We start from the raw sequence: 19,896 nt of genomic DNA, 5'->3' as shown, positions 1-19,896 counted from the left end.
TATGTTGAATAAAATAAATACTATATACCATGTAAATATATTTATAAAAGATAATATTAAAGATAAGATAAATAAATAAAATAAAAAATAAATAAATTCATATACATAAAAATATATATTTTTTTAAATTAGTTTTACAAGTTACAAAATTAGTTTTGTAACTTGTAATTCAACTGAAATAAAAAATACATGTTTAAATACAAATAAATAAAAAATGTATAAATTCAAATATATGTGTATATATTTACATTAATATTGATGATACAAAAATATATTTTTAAAAAATAAGATGAACTTCATTGCACTTCCATAACCATCTAAAAACAACTAAACATAAATATTCAATCTATAAGATAATAAATAAAAATAAATTAGACCAAAATAAATTCAATGAGATACTTTGTAGTGTGCTGATACAAGAAGAAAGAAAACCGCTCAACATATTAGACAACTATATTTATCATATCCCAGTCAGTAACAAAACAAAAGCATCATAGCCACAGTGACGTTTAACTTAATTATCGTTTGAAGCTGAAATCTTACTTAACCCATAAGAACCCACGGTGACACAGGTGTCACAAACATTTTATGTTCTAGTATTGTTCATGTATGTTTTCTCAAGTACAAACGTGTGTTTTTTTAGTGTTCTACAGCTACAGTAGCTTATTGAGAAGCCGTCCAATAAGGCAGTGTTATTTATATTTATTTATTCTCGATTTATTATTATTTTGTTACTTAAAAACAAATCTGAAATGGAATTTGTTGTCTAACAGCACTATTAACGTCACAATTTTGATATATGTTATGGAGATGAGAACAAAAAAGGCAGATGGTTATTTGTTTTTATTTATTATTGATTTAATATTATTTTGTTACTTAAAAACAAATCTAAAAAATAATTTATTGTTAAACAGCACTGTCAATTTCACAATTTTGATAAATGTTGTGGAGATGCAAAGAAAAAGGCAGATTTGTGTTTCTGTAAGCGGAAAAGGTGTCCAGTTTATTCATCATAAGAACCACTTGGTCTATAGTATATCCCCCATAATTTTCCTTTTTAAGGATTACTGGCTCTGGGTTCTTATGGGTTAAAAAACTCCAGCAGTCAACCCTGAGTGGACATGACTTTTGATGTAATCCTTCAATCATATCTGTTATTTGCACATGGGCCCCATAATCACATAAGAGACAGAAGGGCAAAGATTTGTGCTTCCGAGTCATCTGCCCTAAGTGTGCTGCAACAATGAGGAGCAGGTCCCCTCCTCACACTCATTGGGACATAAAACTTTTTGATGTGTCTCGCCCCCCACACTCGTCCCTTCTCCCTTTCAGCCCGGCCACACTCTCCTCTTTCCTCTTGCACTCTCTTAAAGGCCACACTAGCCTTTCAGCCAGCCTGCCTCTTTTCTTTCTGTTTTGAACCCCCCCCCCCCCCTCTGAACCCGAGACAAAGAGCGTAGAGTGACTGTGCTGCTCTGTAGCCAGGTGTTCTCCATTGCTGCCCCGGGCCCTAATAGCCCCAGCCCTCACACTGCAGCTGCCCTCCCCAGCCTCCCATTGTGCTGCCCCATTGTTCTGCCACCCCCCCCCCCTCGCTGATTCATCGGCCACACAGGGGAAGCCCTCTCACACCGGGTTAGGAGAGGGAGTGTGCGTTTGCTGGTGCACGTTGAGTACGCGTGCCTCGGGGAAACTGGCTGTTGCAGGCATTCGCCCACAGCCACTCCCCTCCTCCTCCCCTCCTCCTCCCCCTCCTCCTCCCCTTGTCTCTGCGCCTCATTGTAAGGCCGCCGCGCTCCGATTGGCTGAGGAGCAGCCACTCTAAACGAGGGAATGGCAGACATTGTTGCTCCATCTGTTCTGCCACTCATTGTCCAACTTGCCTCTGTAGAAAAAAAAAAGCTGTGGGAGAGACTGAGACAGAGGCGTTTGGCTGGATGCTGGAGCATCAGCCTCGGATGGAGCTGCTGCTGCTGCTGCTGTGGGAAATTCACTTGTTTATTCTCCGTTTCACCTTTCCAATCTGCTTTTCAAGGATTTAAATATGCAGGAATGAGCTAATCTTCTTCCCTTTCTCCATTGTTTGTTGTTCTTCCAAGGCTTGGTAAGTGTGTCTGCCTATAACCTGACTCTTACTCTGAAATCTTACTTTTAAACTTCCCTTTTGGTGGCTGGTCTGATCTCCATCTTTAGAAACTAACTGTGTTTTTCTTGCATGTCTGCAGCAACCTAAATCACTTTTATGCTCAACTTTTTTCACAGCTATCCCATAGTGGATATTAACTGTCCCAAAATAAAACAGTCGTTTCTTTACTTTCTTGTTATCATCTAAGGTTGTAAGCTCTTCGTGGCATAGTTGAAACTTCATTAAAATCTTGGGAAATAAAATAATTATATTTATTTTGCTAGCCCTATAGAAGAAAGTCAGGCTGGAAAATTGTCCAGTGATTAATTTATTATCAGAAATTATTGAACAATGTGTTTTTTGAGCACCTTAAGCAATATAAGGGAATATGTATAGTGAGTTTTTGAGCTGGAATTGAAATTTTCTTTGTGGATTGTGCACCAACTTTGCATCAATATGACTCTGCAACGGTACTCAGAAGGCTGCTTTCTTAAAAAATGTAACTTTGTTAAAGAAAAATTAACATTATTATGCATTACACATTCAATGTATTACATTGTCAACCAATTTCAGAAATTTAGAATGAGAAAATTCAGAATAAATATTTAAATAAGCACTGTATGTTCAGTATAATTTCATCATTTACTCAGCATTTAAATAAAGAATAAAATGTAAAGCTAACACCATTTCTAAATCACTTCAAGCATCATTTTCTGTATTATTTGTTCTGTTTAAAGTTTTCATATTAGCACATATTGGATATGTCTGTGATAGGCCAACATCAGCCAATAATAACGACTCATCGATAAATTGGTCCGGTTCGAATTTCAAGTTGCACAAATGTGTAAAAATGCATGATTTTTAGTCTGTATTTAGTTAACTGGGATTGAAACTTAATAGAGTCCCAACGACATGTGATTTTTGAGGCTGATACTGATTTCATAGGCGAAAATTTGTCGATAACCGATATGGTGGCCGATAGTAATTGTGCAATAAAAATCGACCTTTTTTATATTGCTTGTGCACAGATTTTCCACCACTGTAAATATACCCAGTAAGCTACTTTTTCAAACATGAAACTTTATTGAATAATATATATCATTATTATACAAACAACATATTATTGTGAGCCAAATCTATAAATGATAACAGAGCAAAATAGAGAATAAATAGGAATAAAATAAATAGCTAAAAAAAAAAATCCTTACCAGTCAATGTCAGTCAATTGCTGACTATCAAAACATTTTCCTGCATTATATGTTATCATATATATCATATCGGACAGCATATACACTGATACCAACAGGCCTTTGAGGGCCAATATCGGCCAATAATATCGGTCATTGCATATATATCTGTCAGGCTCTAAACTTTAGTCATTATCAGAATGTTTTTCTGCAACCCAGTATTAAGAAATTAGGGTGGTAAAGGGGTTGAAAATTTTCAGTAAATTTCCAGAAACTTTCCATGGGAAGTTAAGCTGGGAAATTTTGGAAAAATGAATAATTAATAATTTCAACAGATTTATTTGTAAGTAGAACTTTATGAAGTTTTAATTATTTTATTCAACAATTAAATATTTGAACAACAAAAACTTGAATGTTGAGTTAAATAATACTCACAAATCACAAAGAAAGTCCTATTCAAAATTAAATTGAAATCTAGTCAAGATCATGCTAAAATATATTTTCCCCAACTATATTTAAGTCCCCTGTTAAGGGCCAACCTTCAGTTTTTTTATTCCCATAAATTCCCGTTAATTCCCATAAATTCCTGTTAATTGGAAAGTTTGAAAATTCCCGTAATTTTGCAACCCTACAAGCAATACAAATTTTCCCCCACACAATTCAGTGGGATTTCTTAATTCACAAGTGGCACAGATAGACACGTGTTTTATGCTGTGATTCAATATAATCACATTAGTCTTATTGCTATACATATTATTGGCTGTGTGAACACCTACATAAATGCTTAACCCTGGCATTCGCTTGCATTTCAGTTGGGCGTGAGTCATGCATAGTTCACCGATAAGAGGAGAAGGTGCAGTGCAGTTTCTAGCAGAGTTTCTACGTGTACAAACTAACAGCAAATGTTCACGTGCAGAAGAGTTTGCAGCGCAGGAGGAATACACCTGCTCCAACTTTGCTTTGCTCTGCTGCTGTGGCACTGGAGCTGCAGTTGAATTTCAAACATTGTGTTTTGATACGAAACTTGAGGGGGGGATGGGTTGCTGTTTTTTTGGTAGGTGGTGTTTGTGTGTGTGTGTGTGGGGGGGGGGGGGGTAACAAAAATCAAGCTTCATCTTATCTGGGTCATATGAGGCTGGAGGAAGCAGGGAAATAGTGCGTTGGCTAAAGATGTTAAAGATGTTAGTGTGTAGCTTTCACATCTGACTGTGTCCTCAGTGTGTGTGTGTCCTGCTGCGTCTTTATTTTCGCTCCGTTGGCTGTGTGTGTGTGTGTGTGTGTGTGTGTGTGGAGGGGAGACACTAGTTGCGAGTACCGCTCAGGAGACATCTGTTGCCCTGCTGCTGGCGGGGAAAGCCTAGCGCGCAATCCAGATCCACACACAGAGAATCAGCCCCCCTCGGCTCATTATTCGGCCCCCTTTTTTTTACAATAACTTTTGCACAGTATCAGGCATGCAGGAATATACCGCCCCAGACAGACAACCCCCTCTCCCCCCCTCTTTAAACCCAAAGCCCTTTACCCCCTCTCTCACCCACTGCACACACACTTTTTTTACACAAAGCTCCCACATACAAAGCGCTGTAAGGACTGTGTTACATATTCATTACTGCCTCCATCAAAGCCGCCAGTGCTGCTGTGTGTGGGAGCTGGCTCGCTGATGTTTGAAAGATGCACCCACTCAGCCTGGAGGTCTGGAGATGGTGTGATGATGTGGCTCTGCCGTTGGTCCGTTAACACTGAGCTTGGTTTGGGAATTCCACAGAGCAGCGAATGCATTATTCTGCGGACCACACGAGGAGACTCGCATTTAATCAGATCACACAGGCTGCTCAGATTCCTGTCGTTAGTCACCTAAAACAACAACAAAATCTTTCAAAATCAAATGATCATGATACAGCAGATACTTTGTCATATATTTTGTTTGTTTGCTCAGTTGAGTAGTTAATAATCTTTGGGTTTGTTTACACATTATGTCAACTTGGTGGGGAATATGCTGCATAGTCAAAACAATGAATCCATTAATTGAGAACATAATAAACCAATAATGAAAATAAACATTAGTTGCACCTCTAGATGATGTCCATATGGCTTTGACTAAATGCATTTACTTTGAAAAAAACCCTAAAGAATCCATCATGACTTCATTTTCCTGCATTGTTGGTAATGCATCCTGACGTACACTAGAGCTCAAAAGTTTGGGGTCACCCAGAAAATGTCTGCGTTGTTTTTCATGAAAACAAACAGTTTTATTCATGAAATGAGTTACTAAATGAATGAATGAATTTATTAAAGCATGTAATGTCAACCAGAAACCAAAAACACAAGTATGAAAATGAAAGTGAGCATTCTATTTCACATTAAATGAAAAAGTTTCCCAAATTTTTACTATTCTATTAAGGCAAAATTGTTGTTGTTGTTATTGTTGTTGTTGTTGTTCAGCTGCTTGTGTAAATATTTCACAAGTTTGTCTTCTTTGTTAGATAGAATAATCTATAAATATTAACAGAAAAAAACAGCTTCACAGATGATACCCAGCCTTAAATAAGCACCAAGTTAATGACCATTAAAAGAAAAATCAAAATAAATCAAAAATCAAAATACACTACGGCTCAAAAGTTTGGGGTCACTTAGAAATGTCCTTATTTTTGAAAGAAAAGCATAGTTTTTAAAATTAAAACAACATTAAATTGATCAGACTTACAGTGTAGACATTGTTAATGTGGTAAAGGACTATTGAAGCTGGAAATGGCTGATTTTCTTATGAAATATCTATTATATATTGTCCTGTGTTCCAGTGGCACATTGTGTTAATCCACATTTATAGCCTTAAAAGGCTCATTGATCATTAAAACACCTGAGCTTTATTTTAGCACAGCTGAAAACTGTTTGTGCTGATTAGAGAAGCAATAAAATGATCTTTCCTCAGGCTGGTTGAGTATCTAGAGGTAAAGTTGGAGATTTGGACAGGTTAAAATTATTTTTTTCTGCACTTGTCAATGTTTTTACTATATTTTCGATTCTTTTTCTAACAATCATGAATAAAACATGGAAAACAACATAGATATGTTCTGGGTGACCCCAAACTTTTGAGCGCTTCTGCAAATTAGCACATATTTAACCACATTTGTAGCCTGGCTACCACATTTGCATGTCTAAACATGAAATTTCAGAAAACTTGTAATGCCACAAAATACTGTCTTAATGTAAATAACAAACTGGGGAAGTTTCATGGTGATATCTGTAAGTTAAAAAAAAAGACCCTATTCACCTGTAGTGGCTCCTTAAATGAAGAGATATTTTGGATTATCAACCTAATGAAGTGTTCCCAGCAGCCACAGCAGTATGAGTCACTTTGTGAGGTGTGTGCATGGGCACCATTGAAACCCACATTCGTCAGTGCCAAGGTCCCGGTCCTGATCCCTCCTGCTGGTCTATTGTGGTCTTGGGTGGCGGGGTGGTTTGCCAGTAAGGCACACTTAAACCCCTCCCTCCCCCACCCCAACACCACATCTTTTTGTTCTGTGTGTGTGTGGAGGGCGGGGCGCAGACTGAACGCCGCAGCCTCTGTTTTGGCATTTGGAGGGGAGAATGCTTTCAACAGCTGTAGCTTAGCAACAGTGGCTCAGCCGGGTTGCTAGGCAGCCCTTTTTCATAAAATGCGCACTCACTCCGCCCCGCCATCCCCCACCACCGCCATCTTTAAGTCACTTCCCCTTCCATCATCTGTTCTACCAGTTTTGTGTGGATTTTGAGTCAAGTCTGAACGCAAACTGCACATTTACATTTGTGGAATTTCATATTTTTTGCTTCCTTTTGGAAAATATTTTATTTTGAAATCTTTTTTTAGATATTAAAACATTCAATTTCATGTAGACTTAACCCTCAGAACACACCCTTTTTTGAGCTGTTAACTCAACTGTGGTAGTATAATCCAATTATAATGCAAAAAAAAATTAAGTTTAAAACTTCTCGCTATCTACACATCAGAGAATTAAAAATGCATAAATATTTACACAAAGAGTTTTTGTTCATGAATGATAAATCCACCCTTTGAAAGATTTGACACATTTGAAAAGAAGACAGCTGTCAGAAAAGGTGCTTCCTTTTGGAAAATATTTTATTTTGAAATCTTTTTTTAGATATTAAAACATTCAATTTCATGTAGACTTAACCCTCAGAACACACCCTTTTTTGAGCTGGTAACTCAACTGTGGTTGTATAATCCAATTATAATGCAAAAAAAAAAAAAATTAAAAGAAGAAAAAAACACACAAAGTTTAATTTCTTTGATTGTTTATTTTACAAAAATAGAATCTATATATACAACATTTTTCAAGTTACCACAAGTGTTACCAATATTGGAAAAAAAGATAAACATATTAAACTATTGATGCTTCTAAAGCCTCTAATTAGAATCTCCTGTCCTCTCCTCTCTGCTCTGTGTAAACAGCCTGCAGTCCAGTCAAAGTTTCACTGAATTCTTGTCAAGTGACTGTTGGTCTCACCAGAGTCATTTATGGCTTCCTAGTTGTGCTGATGAGAGCTGAATTTAATGCTTTTTACAGGATCTGGTTACTGCAAACACTTTTTGTTAAATCTATAATGACACATAGAATAAAAGACACAAGAATTTGAAGCTTTGCTTTAGTTATTTTTCCATAGGAAGCGTTTGTCACACATGATTTGTTCAAGGACCGTTGGAAATGTGAAAATCCAACAATAGCTTCTGGTCTTAGATAACCTACATGGTGGTCAATAGAGTAATTCTTTGGAGCTGGAATGAAAATAAACCTTTTTTGTGTGGATTGTGCACCGATTAGACTTTATTAAGTGATATTTAACATTGGTATACAATATACAAACAGCATAGTAAATTGTCAGCCAATCCTATACATTATAACCAAGAAAATATATAATTAATAGGAATAAAATAAATAGCTTAATAAACATCATCACTGCACATATCGGACAGCATATAAGAGCCAATATCGGCCGATAATATCCGTAAACCGATATATATCTGTCAGGTTCTATCTTCAATTTTATTTCTAGAGCTTAACGTATCAGTTTCCTGATCTCATTTTAACTTTCCAAAGTGCTCCCTGTAATTTGTGTCCCTCTAAACCTTTGACACCAATCAGATTAGCCTCACCAGATCCCATGTCCTCGGTGCTTGGATGCTGATTGGCTCGGTAGCCTCGGAGCCCCTCAGAGCCTTAATGAGTGACTCCGCCACCCCAGTGGGAGGAAGCATATGGGCTTTAATTATCAGGTAGAGTGTGAGGGGGAAGGGTCTGTCGGGCCCATCGCTAACGGCTTGCTGTCTCTGTTTAAAACAGTTCACCCACTGTTCCCCATTAGATTAATGCGCTGTGGCGTGGCGCTGTTAAAGCACACTGTGGCCAGACTTTTTTAAAAACGCGGGAGTCCCTTAATTAGAGTGAAAGGCCCCGTCGGCTCTTTGTGTCAGCCAGTCTGTGCCTCAGCCTCAGAGTCCCCAACTGCCCGAGACAACCAGAGTAAACTACGTGAGCTCAGAGTGTAAGGATCACTTCTTTCTGTTAGTTGCTTTGGATAAAAGCTAAATGACTAAATGTAAATCACTTAGGGAAAATATTTTACTAGGAAAACAAGAAAAAGTCAGATTTTCCTAAAATGACAGTCAGTATTGACACTAAATTATCATGAAACATTACAGCCAGAATGCAAATTCTCACATTTTGAATGATTCCCCAGGCATTTCAGCAGACTGGCTGCTTCTGTAACAGACATCATGCTTATATTTGACACAAATATTTGTTTTAGTGTCTTTCTGCACTTTAAGGGATTTACACAGTGTCCCTGCAGGCATCTTATCGTGTTATCTTAACATGTCAACAACAGATTTTCATTTGTTTACCAGTGCTGATCATCAATTAGCTTAATTCTGACCATTTTTTGGTGATACTGAGTATTTTAAAGGGGACATGTTATGCTCATCTTCAGATTCACACTTTCAGTTATTTCGATTATTATTTTTGTTTTTTACCAGAACATGTTTGTCTTTTTAAGGTTAGAAACAAAAACACTATTATTTTTCTCATACACTCTGAATATACCTATATAAAACGCTCAGTTTTAGCTCCTGTCTCTTTAAGACCAGTCTGCTCTGATTGGCTTGTGAGAAAAATATAGTGATCTTCTGCATCTGCACTTTTGGTGTTTCTGCAGCCGGGGCTGTCAAAAATGGCCATGTTTGAATATTCCTTCTAATAAAACACATTGGCCATTGATTTTTGCACATTATGTCCAAAAAAGGGCAAACCAATGCAACTAGTTTAGGTAATATATCCTTCTTGTAGAGGTATATTCAACAAAAACATGTCTTTTTAAAGATCACCATACCTATACATTACATTTTATACAATCCATAACAAAGAAATATAATAAGAAATTAGAAAATTAATAAAATAAGTAGTTCTCTAACATTAATGTCAACTAAAAAAAGAATCGAATGGATACCTAATACTTCTTAAAAAATTTTTAAACTGATTTTACTGGTAATTTCCCTTAAAATGCAGATGTAGTTTGTTCCAGGTTGTTTCCACAGTATTTGTCTATATAGATATATCATATATATATATATATATATATATATATATATATATATATATATATATATGATAAAAAAAACAACAACAATTATATACATTTCTTTCATAATATGGGATCTGTGAACAGTAGCGGTTCTAGACCAATTTTACTGTGGGGGCCAAGGAGGGGCCAGTGTTTAATCAGAGGGGCACATTAAAAATCGTCAAAAATGATATTTAAGCGTTCAAAACATTTATTTTAGCCAAAAGTCTCATATTTGGAAGAACCACATTGATTGAAGCAATGAGACTAACCAACATTAACAGTTATTTTTGTATGACAATGAAATTTCTCATTTTTGTGCACAGTTACTTTTTTTAATTTTGAAAGTGCAGTACAGTGAGAATGATCTTTATATTTAGCTTTTATTGCACAATTAAACTATTATACAATGTTCACATTCTGGGTTCCTTTTGTGTACAATGAGATATTGTTTGAACAAAAAATAGGTCAGAATTGTTCCGTTATTCATCGTTATAAATTGATCATTTTATTATTAATTTGACACAGGGGCCACAGCAGGGGCCAAGGGCTTCTACACAGGGGCAGTGGCCCCTGGAGGCCCCTGTGTAGAACCGCCACTGTCTGTGAAGTCAGGTAATTTCCTAAATCTATCTCACACTTTTCCTTTCATTTCCCTTTGTGTCTCTTTCTTCAGGCACCAATGAGACGAGCTTTGTGAGAGGGCAGCAGTCAGCCCCGTGTGCTGGATGTCTGTGACAGATCCATGGGCCAGAAGGACCATGTGGAGGCAGCAGCAGGCCACATCCTCGACCTGGGGCTGGATTTGGAGTATCTCCACGTAGCAGGGGCTGACCGGCAGGCTGGCGGCGCTGACGGACCCCCTGCTATGGAGGAGCAGGAGGAGAGCTCCGGCAACAGCAGCACCGCCAACACCCCTCCGCCCGCCGCGGTGGAGGAAAACGCAGGGTCGGATGCAGAGTGCGAGCCGGCGCCGTCTCCCAGCGCCTCCGACGCCGCCGCCGCCGGCCTCGACCCGGATGGAGGAGAGGGGGGGTCGGCTCACAGTAAGAACACCCACCAGCCGCTTTGTCGGACCCAGTGTGTGGACTTAGGCACCGAGGGTCCTCCTGAGCTCCCGTCGGAGCCCTCAGCAGAACTTATCACCCCGGCTCAGTCGTCACCCAGCTCCCCATGTAAGCTCCCACCCGAGCCTCCACCCAACCCCTCCTCAGCGCCCGAGGCTGGCGGGAAGGAGTACCAGGCCAAGCTGGAGTTCGCCCTGAAGCTGGGCTACTCCGAGGACACGGTGCGGCTGGTGCTGTCCAAGCTCGGCCCCGACACCCTCATCAATGACATACTGGGAGAGCTGGTCAAACTGGGCACCAAGTCAGACAGCGAGCAGCCGGCTGGATCGTTGGCCTCTACCTCATCTTCTTCATCCTCCTCATCCTCTTGTGGCTGCTCTGATTTGCTGGACAGCCAGAGGTCGGACTCTCCTTGTCCGTCAGACTCTCTGTGTGACCAGGACAACCTGCGGCCCATTGTGGTGGATGGCAGCAACGTAGCCATGAGGTGAGCAAGTTAATAAATAAACACACAGAGTTAAATGCAGTGAGAGGTCTTTAAATGAACACAATAACAAAAGACTGATTTTCAGTGTGTTCCCTGTCAGCTTATCCTGGGGAGGATTTCCCTTTTTTCCTGTAAGTCGCTTTGGATAAAAGCTTCTGCTTAATGACTCAGGCCCCGTTTACACGAGGACGCACGCGGGTAAAAACGACAAAATATTTTATGGGAAGTGCCTTTCGTTTAGACGGTGACGGCGTTTTGGGGGCTTAAAAACGCAAGAATCTGAAACCACCTTCCAAAGTGGAAAAGTTAAATCCGCTCCGCCGTAGCGTGTCGTCTACACTGACAAGACACAAAACTCTGATCTGATCTGCTCACGTCACGTATGTGTTTACGTCACATACATGCTCCAGTACAGGAAATAAACAAACGTGGGATTATTTCCATGGTGGGACCTTCAAGCTGCTCTGGCAGCTCTAATAAACTTACAGGAGTCTTTCCACCAAATGTCCAGGATATGTACAGATAGTATTAGTGAACAGAGAAGGATCTGGAATTACCTCTATCACATTTTGGATGCACCGATTGGTCGGAGGCGAGCCAGACGGCTGTGAACGAGACCTGGGAGATCTAGTGATGGTGGAGAACTTTGTGGAAGGAGTAGCTGATGAAAATGTGTGGCGTGAAAACTTCTGCATGCCCAAAGATGCTCTTATGGCTTTAAGTGATGCCGCCTGGCTGCATACAATCCAATTTCACACACTTTTGCGTCACCGTATGCAGCAGATTTCCTCCCGAAAATGCTCGTCTAAACGAGGAATAAAAAGTGAAGACGCAACGCCACTTTTGCGTCTTCCTATCAGACTGTCCTCGTGTAAACGTAGCCTCAATGTAAATTTATTTGTTTATTGTCAGGAGGTTTTTACCAGGAGCTGAACTATCCACGGAGGTCTCAGACCCAGTGGTTAGAACGCTGAATAAAGCAGTTTTACTTTTAAAACCATTGTTTCTCCATTACAGTTCAGCAGAAAGTTGCTGCTAACGTTTACTCAGCTTGTTTCGCTGGAGAGGTGTGAATCAGCGTATCGGCCCCACGATACGGTTTTATCCCGATACTTGAGTCACGATACGATATTATTGTGATTTTAAGCATTTTGCGATATGGTGACATTGGGATACAATATATTGCGATTTAACTGTTAAACTGCATTTTGTGTCCACAAAATTAAATCCAATCAAGAATTGTTTTGTCAAATAAGAGAAAATTCTCAGTCTGTTCTTCTCACTTCAGTCTTTTTATTTCTCCACAAAAAGAGTCAAACCCACAGACTGACCAACAAAGTATTCAGTCAAACTGAACTGAACTGATATCAAACATGTATGGACGACAACAACTGCAGCATTTTATCAAACTTTCCTTAACTTTTAGTTTCACTGCTCTGAATTTTTTTGAATGAAACATAAAAAAGCCTAGGTTTGCAGCATTATTTCGTCAACTTCCAGACACGATATGTCGCATATTCTACTAGTATCTCCAGTATATTCCTAAAAGTTAGCCCGCTACGACTGACGGAAAGCTAGATATTGATACTTGGCAGCCATGAATCAATATAATATTGCCACGCAAAATATTGTGATACTATACTGTATCAATTTTCCCCCACCTAATTTCTCTGATAATGTAAGATCCAGACGTCTGATGGCTAAATCCTTTATCTGGTTAAAATATACATTTAAGACCAGATAAGGTCTAAAAAAATGTATTTAAAAAAACAAAAACAGTCGACAGGCACCCAAATTAAATGATCTGTTAACTGTCTCAGTCTGGTCATTTTTAGACATTTTAATGCAGAAAAGTTAAGTATTAAACCTCTGATATTGATTCCCCACAGCAGAATTTGACATCATAGTAAATGTGTTTATTGCTGAAAACCTCACTCAGAATGTTAATAATAATAATAATAATATAATAATAATAACCGTCTCCCTCTTAACTATGTCCTGCAGCCATGGCAACAAGGAAGTGTTTTCCTGCCAGGGCATCCAGCTGGCTGTCGATTGGTTCCTCGAGCGTGGCCATCATGACATCACAGTGTTTGTGCCTGCGTGGAGGAAGGAGCAGTCCCGCCCTGACGCCCCGATAACAGGTCGGTGCACACAATGCTTTGCCTGAAGGTGTGAGGTTGTTGGAGCACGGCGTGTTTTCTCATCACTGCCTCCTACACAGACCAGGAGATCTTGCGCCGCTTGGAGAAGGAGAAGATCCTGGTCTTCACTCCTTCGCGGCGCGTCCAGGGTCGCCGTGTGGTTTGCTACGACGACCGCTTCATCGTCAAGCTGGCTTATGAGTCAGACGGCATCATCGTCTCCAATGACAACTACAGAGATCTGGCTAATGAGAAGCCCGAGTGGAAGAAGTTCATCGACGAGCGGCTGCTCATGTATTCCTTCGTCAATGACAAGTAAGTAGAGACGGATTAGAGTCAGAAAAATAGACCTTGATGACTTAAAATAATTGTGACATTTATCTCAGTTCATTTTATTCTGGTTCACCTTTCATATCTCATTCCCAGCTATTAATCTTTCACAACTTGGTTTAACAAATGCCATGACATCTGACATTTTAATTTAAAAGGAGAATAACATTTTATTTTATTCTGTCTGCCTCCACTGTGGCCTCCACTTTTTAACTGCAGTATACACTAGCCCTCAAAAGTGTTGGGTGATTTAGAAATTCCCAGTTTTTTAGAGAAAGCACAATTTTTTAAATTAAAATGAAAACGGCTGATTTTCTTATGAAATATCTATTATATATTGTCCTGTGTTCCAGTGGCACATTGTGTTAATCCACATTTATAGTGTTGAAAGGCTCATTGATCATTAAAACACCTGAGCATTATGTTAGCACAGCTGGAAACTGTTCTGTGCTGATTTGAGAAGCAACACAATGATCCTTCCTCAGAGTATCGAGAGGTAAAGTTGGAGATTTGTACAGGTTTAAATTATTATTCCTACTATTGTAAATGTCTTTACTATATTTTCGATTCATCTTGTAGCTCATTTCATGAATAAAACAGTTTTTTTTCATGGAAAACAACACAGGCATTTTCTGGGTGACCCCAAACTTTTAAGCACTAAGTGCATATATTCAAGTATGACACGACTACACTTTTAAAGCCTCTAATTTGAACCTTGCTTGTCCTCTCCTCTCTGCTCTGTGTACAGTCAAAGCTTCACTGAATTCTTGTCGTGTGACTGTTTCACTCATCAGAGTCATTTATTGCTTTCCAGTTGCACTGAGGAGAGCTGAATTTAATGGTTTTTTACAGGATCTGGTTACTGCAAACACTTTATTTTTAGCCATTTTTTAAATGACACATGTAGTATAAATTGATTTTGATTGAAATTACACAATTTTTCCGTTTCTGGCTGTGGTAGATGATGTTATTTGTGTCTCTCAAACCTGTGGGTGGCTTGTGGAGATCAGAGTGTTAAACTTACAGTCCTGTAATTATCTTCTGGTCCTCCTCTCCCGTCTCTCAGATTCATGCCACCAGATGACCCTCTTGGTCGTCACGGCCCCAGCTTAGACAACTTTCTGAGAAAAAGACCTGTGATGCCCGAACAGAAGAAACAGCCTTGCCCATACGGTGAGAAACAACAAAAATCTGACTGATAACATGATTGATTTGTGTCGTGATGACAGAGAGTTCTGTAGATTTACTTACTGAGACTTTTCATCTCCAGGAAAGAAGTGCACTTATGGCCACAAGTGTAAGTACTACCACCCAGAAAGAGGTGCTCAGCCTCAGCGTGCCGTGGCTGATGAGCTGCGTGCCAGCGCCAAAACCTGTGTCACCACAAAAAACCAGGGAGACACTGGGTTGGTGAAGAGTCACAGCGTGCCAGCTGGCAGCATCGAGGCCAAAAAAGGCGCCCAGAAGCGGCAGTCAGACCCTGGCATCAGAGCTCTGTCATACAGCGATGCTGAGGAGAAGCTGGCGAAAGGGAGGGCGGACAGCCAGAAGAGCAGCATGTGTGGCAGCAGCAGTAGCAGCGGGAGTGTAAACATGTCCCCGGCCCCTGGGGGCCCTCCGTCTAGCTTTAGCCTTCCTCAGGACCAGCAGTCCAGAACGGTGACTCCTCATGCTCTCCCAGCCCCCAGCCATGACCTCTACCCTCACTGTGAGTCTCCAGACTTGAGCTACTACTCAGTAACGCGTGCTTACTCCGGCCTGAGCCTCTCCTCCCGACGCAGCCCGGACTGCCGCTTCCCCAACGACACGGACCTGCGGCTCGGCTCCATGGGCTCGGCGGGCTCCGAATGCGGCAGCGAGAGCAGCGCCAGTTGCGGGAGCAGCTGCGACTCGTACGGCGAGAGGCCGTGTCCCGGATGCCCCCCGGACACGCTACTGGAAGACAGCGTCCATTTCAATCCACACAGCCGGCTGTATCCCCATCACGCCGCATCCAACCACGAACTATGTGGCCTTCATCCCGCCGACTACACAAACATCCAACACAGCCACGCGTCTAACACGCACAGCTACCACCTGGCGCCAAGGCAGAGCTGTGCTCACGATCAGCCTCCACCAGAAGCCCCCCCAAAGCGCCCTCTCTACCCCTTACCCCCTCATCTGCAGCACCAGCCGCTGGCCGCACGCTCCAGCTGCCCAGGCGACTATCACTCTCTGCCCCAGTCCAGCCCTCACCCCCCCGGCTCTCCTCTGGGCCGCTGCCTGGCCCCCACGCGAGGAGAGAGCGTGTCGGACTCGCACCTGTACGAACACCTCTCTACGTCGCACCATCACCACCGGACGAAAGCTTTGCCCAGCTGGGACACGTACTACAGACAGCCTCCGTTACCGCCGTCCAGGTACGAGCCGTCTGCCTATCAGAGCCTGCCGGACACGCGCCAGTCCTCCTGGCACGCCCCTCCCTGGGCGCAGGACGGCTACGCCCAGCACCACTCCTCCCACCCAGCTCTCCACCCGTCCCCGACACATTACTTAAACCACCCGCCGCCGTCTGCTCACTCTCCTCACCCGCCTCACCCATCCAGCACTCCGTACCCGCCACACAGCGCTCACCTGTCAGTGCCCTCCCACGCCGCTCCCTCCTACATGGCCCAGCACTCAGATTCCCCCGCACACAGCCGCTACGGGGACATGAGGGAGAAAGTGTACGTCAACCTGTGCAACATCTTCCCCTCGGAGCTGGTGAGCCGGGTGATGGCGAGAAGCCCCCACATCACAGACCCCCAGCAGCTAGCAGCAGCTATACTTGCAGAGAAAGCCCAAACAGGCTACTGAAGAATCTCCCGTTAGAGAACAATAGCATTTATGTAGTCTGGGTAAGAAAAACTGTGTGAGGTTTGCATCAACAGAGCAAACTGGAATTTGCCTTTGCAACACTGTGCAGCATGTTGGGTTTGCATGGTGGAGTTTTAGATACTGGAATGCCTTTGGATTGTCTGCAGGGAGAGCTTTTTCTTTTCTTAATGAGACACTGCATAAGTTTGCTGAAGATAATCCAAATCCAGCTCTGGTCACTTTGCAGCGACAACTAAATTGTGGGGAGAGCGATTGTTCCCGACCTGCCCAGTTAGTTCTTTTTATTTATTTAGTAGCTTATTAAATGTGTCTTTCACATGCAGGACTAAGCATCAAATTCAATTGGCACTTGGTATTGCATATGTATAAAAAACGACTGATATGAAGCATTTCCACCATGTTTTATCATCAGATTCTGATTTGCAGGGACGACACACATGTGCATTCTACACTGTACTTACTCTCAGAGCTCAGAGTCAAACAGTGTTTGAACACACCCTTTCATGTGTAAAGCGGCAGATGGATGGGATTTTCTACTTTATACCTATAAAGAAAAGTGCCACTGATAAGCATTTAATCCACATCCGGTAAATCACATGACGGCATCAAACTACTATTTGACCGAGGTCTGTGTATTATATAAATCTTTTTTGTGTGTGTTGTGCGGCCATTTGTGGGGCTTTTTCCATGTTGGTAAGGAAGATCGTCGTCTTATTTGAGATGACGTGAGTATTTTGGTCAGAGTTGTAGCTGTAGAGATGGGTGACCCTGTCGTGTGTACCTTAGTTTTAGTAAGGGACATCTCTCTCTCTCTCTTTCTCTCTCTCTCTATCTCTCTCTCTCTCTCTCTGGCCCTTTATTTCGGGTCAACTCTGGTATCTGCTACAGACAGAACATCTGGAACATCAGTAAACCAAACGTGTATGTATTGTAAATATATTTAACAGACTCCCCCGCTGTGCTTTTGGCTAACAGCGTCTCCTGTCGTCTGTAGCAGATCCCAGCTGAATCCATGCTAGACAGAGAAAAACCTTGTTTGATACAAATTGTATCATTACTAAGTCGCTGATGTTATATACAGTACATGGACTCGTCGATCCGTATCTATCAAACACTCTTGATGTATTGCTATATGATGCATTGACAACAGTTACGTTCCAATCGAGATGTTCCGACTTTTAATCTTGTGGAAATTGCTTTGAGACAATTATTTTCAAATATGTCATGAACAAAAGGAGTCGTCCGCCTACTATGTTTAGGCGTGACGGCTTCTTTATGTGCTCTTTTGGGTTTGAAGCTGGCTTATTTTTCTACAGGAGCTCCGATGACGTGAGGAATGGGTTAAATGGGAATCGGTTAAATGCCCATTTGAAAACAGAATTCTGAGGTTGGGGTCAGTTCATTTTGAGCTTTTTTTCAGCCTCTTAACTAAGTCTTAAAGTGGATATCCTTTTACTTACAGCTTGACATAATAGAGAATTGATGTTTTATCATAAACCAATCTATTGTTTCTGTTAAATCATTAATTGAGTGGACAGACCCCAACCATGTTTAATAAGTAAAGTTTTATATTATCCCATGGCGGCCACTTTGATCTCTGTTACGCTTGCAAATGTTTTAAGACGTTTTTTGTTAAAAAGATGTGATATAACCGAGTTTTTTAACAAGTTTCCAAAACAGAGGTTGTTAGTAGGACGTTGAATATATTCTGCCTTCAAATGGACTTTTGGTGCTTGGCGTTCAAATGGTTTAATCATAAGAACAACAGCAACATGGAGGATAATTTGATACGGAGAAAACAAAGGCAGAGGGAATTTCCACTGACGAGGTTGTTGATGCTAAAAGAGGGCGGAGTTTCATGTAGAACACAGCAAAAAATTAGGGGTGTAAATTGTGGGTTTCATCATAATATGATATTAGAATGATTCATTGGACAACAAGTCAATATGTCGATATCACAAAGTCCATCGCGGTACAATCTGGAAGATTTATCGACTTACAAAAACAACAAAAATATGATTGGAACGTTTTATTTTTAAGCCCTTCCAGATATTTAAATGAAATCTTTTTTAAAACAAAGAAGAAAAATAGACATTCTGTTCACTATAAAGTGCCACATTGCATTGAAGTGCAAATTTTTTTTGGATGGGTTAAATTAAAGAGTTTGATGATCTTTTAATAATAATAATGAACATTTCCCTAGATCGGTTCTATCTGTGTGCTCAGTTTACGTCTCTAAACCCATATTCATTCATTTTCAACCGCTTATCCAGGGCCGGGTCGCGGGGGCAGGAGGCTAAGCTAAGTATTGCAGACAGCCGCAAACAAAATAACTCTTTTGTGAAAGCAAAACGGGGAGATTGTCAAAATAAAAGCATATAGTAAAGACAGTGATATGCGTCGATGCAGTTGGATCTATTAATCCATATATGGTAGTAGTAAAATGAGCCCATTTGAAGGCAGCATTATCTGATCCATTACTAGTTTCATTGATCAGTGTGACACAAGTTCAAAGTGGCCGCCAAAAGTCCAGAGTGAGCTCTTCTTACAGTTCATCACAAGCCAGCGACATTAAGCCCACTGGTTTCTTCTCTGTCCAACGCGTCACATTGTACAAATAATGACTTATTGTACAATAACACGTGCTGTGATGAGAGAGAACCTTTGTGTGTATTGAAGAAGCGCCTTCTCTCCGGCCTCCTGGCACTGTGTGTCAGTGTGGCACCTGAGCGTGGGCCCAAAGTAATGCCTCTTCATGGCATTGTGCTTATGACACATCCAATACTCTGAACTATGTTCAGCTAACTGTTATGCATGTTTTGATTTGTTTTGGTTTCTGCGTGTGTTTAATTTGTGTACATAGCCGTGTTTCTGTCCTGGAAGCTTCGTCTTTGCCGTTACTGTGACATGATTGTAGCTGTCGAGATGCCTCTAGGCCTACTTATACATAAACTGGCTTGTTTTTTGCTTGTGTTATTTCATATATCAGTTAGTATTAATTTCAGAACTTCCTTTTACATACAATATAGATCAAGAGGGAATTTCTTTCCTATAAAACTTTGCATTTACTTTAAAGGAGAAG

General features: G+C 40.9%; 1 protein-coding gene across 2 annotated transcripts; it reads left to right on the top strand.

The window, feature by feature from the left end:
- Positions 1–1,977: 1,977 nt before the first annotated feature.
- LOC131962923 (probable ribonuclease ZC3H12C) lies at positions 1,978–19,780 on the top strand. 2 transcript variants are annotated; one of them, XM_059328029.1, is made up of 6 exons: positions 1,978–2,104; positions 10,607–11,484; positions 13,489–13,628; positions 13,709–13,943; positions 15,025–15,131; positions 15,229–19,780. In XM_059328029.1, the coding sequence occupies exons 2-6, from the start codon at positions 10,676–10,678 to the stop codon at positions 16,791–16,793; spliced, it is 2,856 nt and encodes a 951-aa protein (XP_059184012.1). In that variant the 5' UTR covers positions 1,978–2,104; positions 10,607–10,675; the 3' UTR covers positions 16,794–19,780. The 2 variants fall into 2 exon arrangements, with proteins under 2 accessions (XP_059184012.1, XP_059184011.1); XM_059328028.1 differs by lacking the exon at positions 1,978–2,104 and having other exon boundaries at positions 10,111–11,484.
- Positions 19,781–19,896: the final 116 nt, after the last annotated feature.

Source organism: Centropristis striata, chromosome 24 (genome assembly GCF_030273125.1).
Source record: "Centropristis striata isolate RG_2023a ecotype Rhode Island chromosome 24, C.striata_1.0, whole genome shotgun sequence".
Taxonomy (NCBI): domain Eukaryota; kingdom Metazoa; phylum Chordata; class Actinopteri; order Perciformes; family Serranidae; genus Centropristis; species Centropristis striata.
The sequence above is the reverse complement of the archived record's forward strand: the minus strand, read 5'-3'. Positions and strand labels throughout refer to the sequence as shown.

Excerpts from the sequence above, each read along its gene's own strand:
- LOC131962923 (XM_059328029.1), top strand. The coding sequence starts at position 10,676 with ATGGGCCAGAAGGACCATGTGGAGGCAGCAGCAGGCCACATCCTCGAC. Across the intron at positions 13,944-15,024 it reads TATTCCTTCGTCAATGACAA|ATTCATGCCACCAGATGACC; the intron begins GTAAGTAGAGAC and ends CCCGTCTCTCAG. Across the intron at positions 15,132-15,228 it reads GAAACAGCCTTGCCCATACG|GAAAGAAGTGCACTTATGGC; the intron begins GTGAGAAACAAC and ends TTTCATCTCCAG.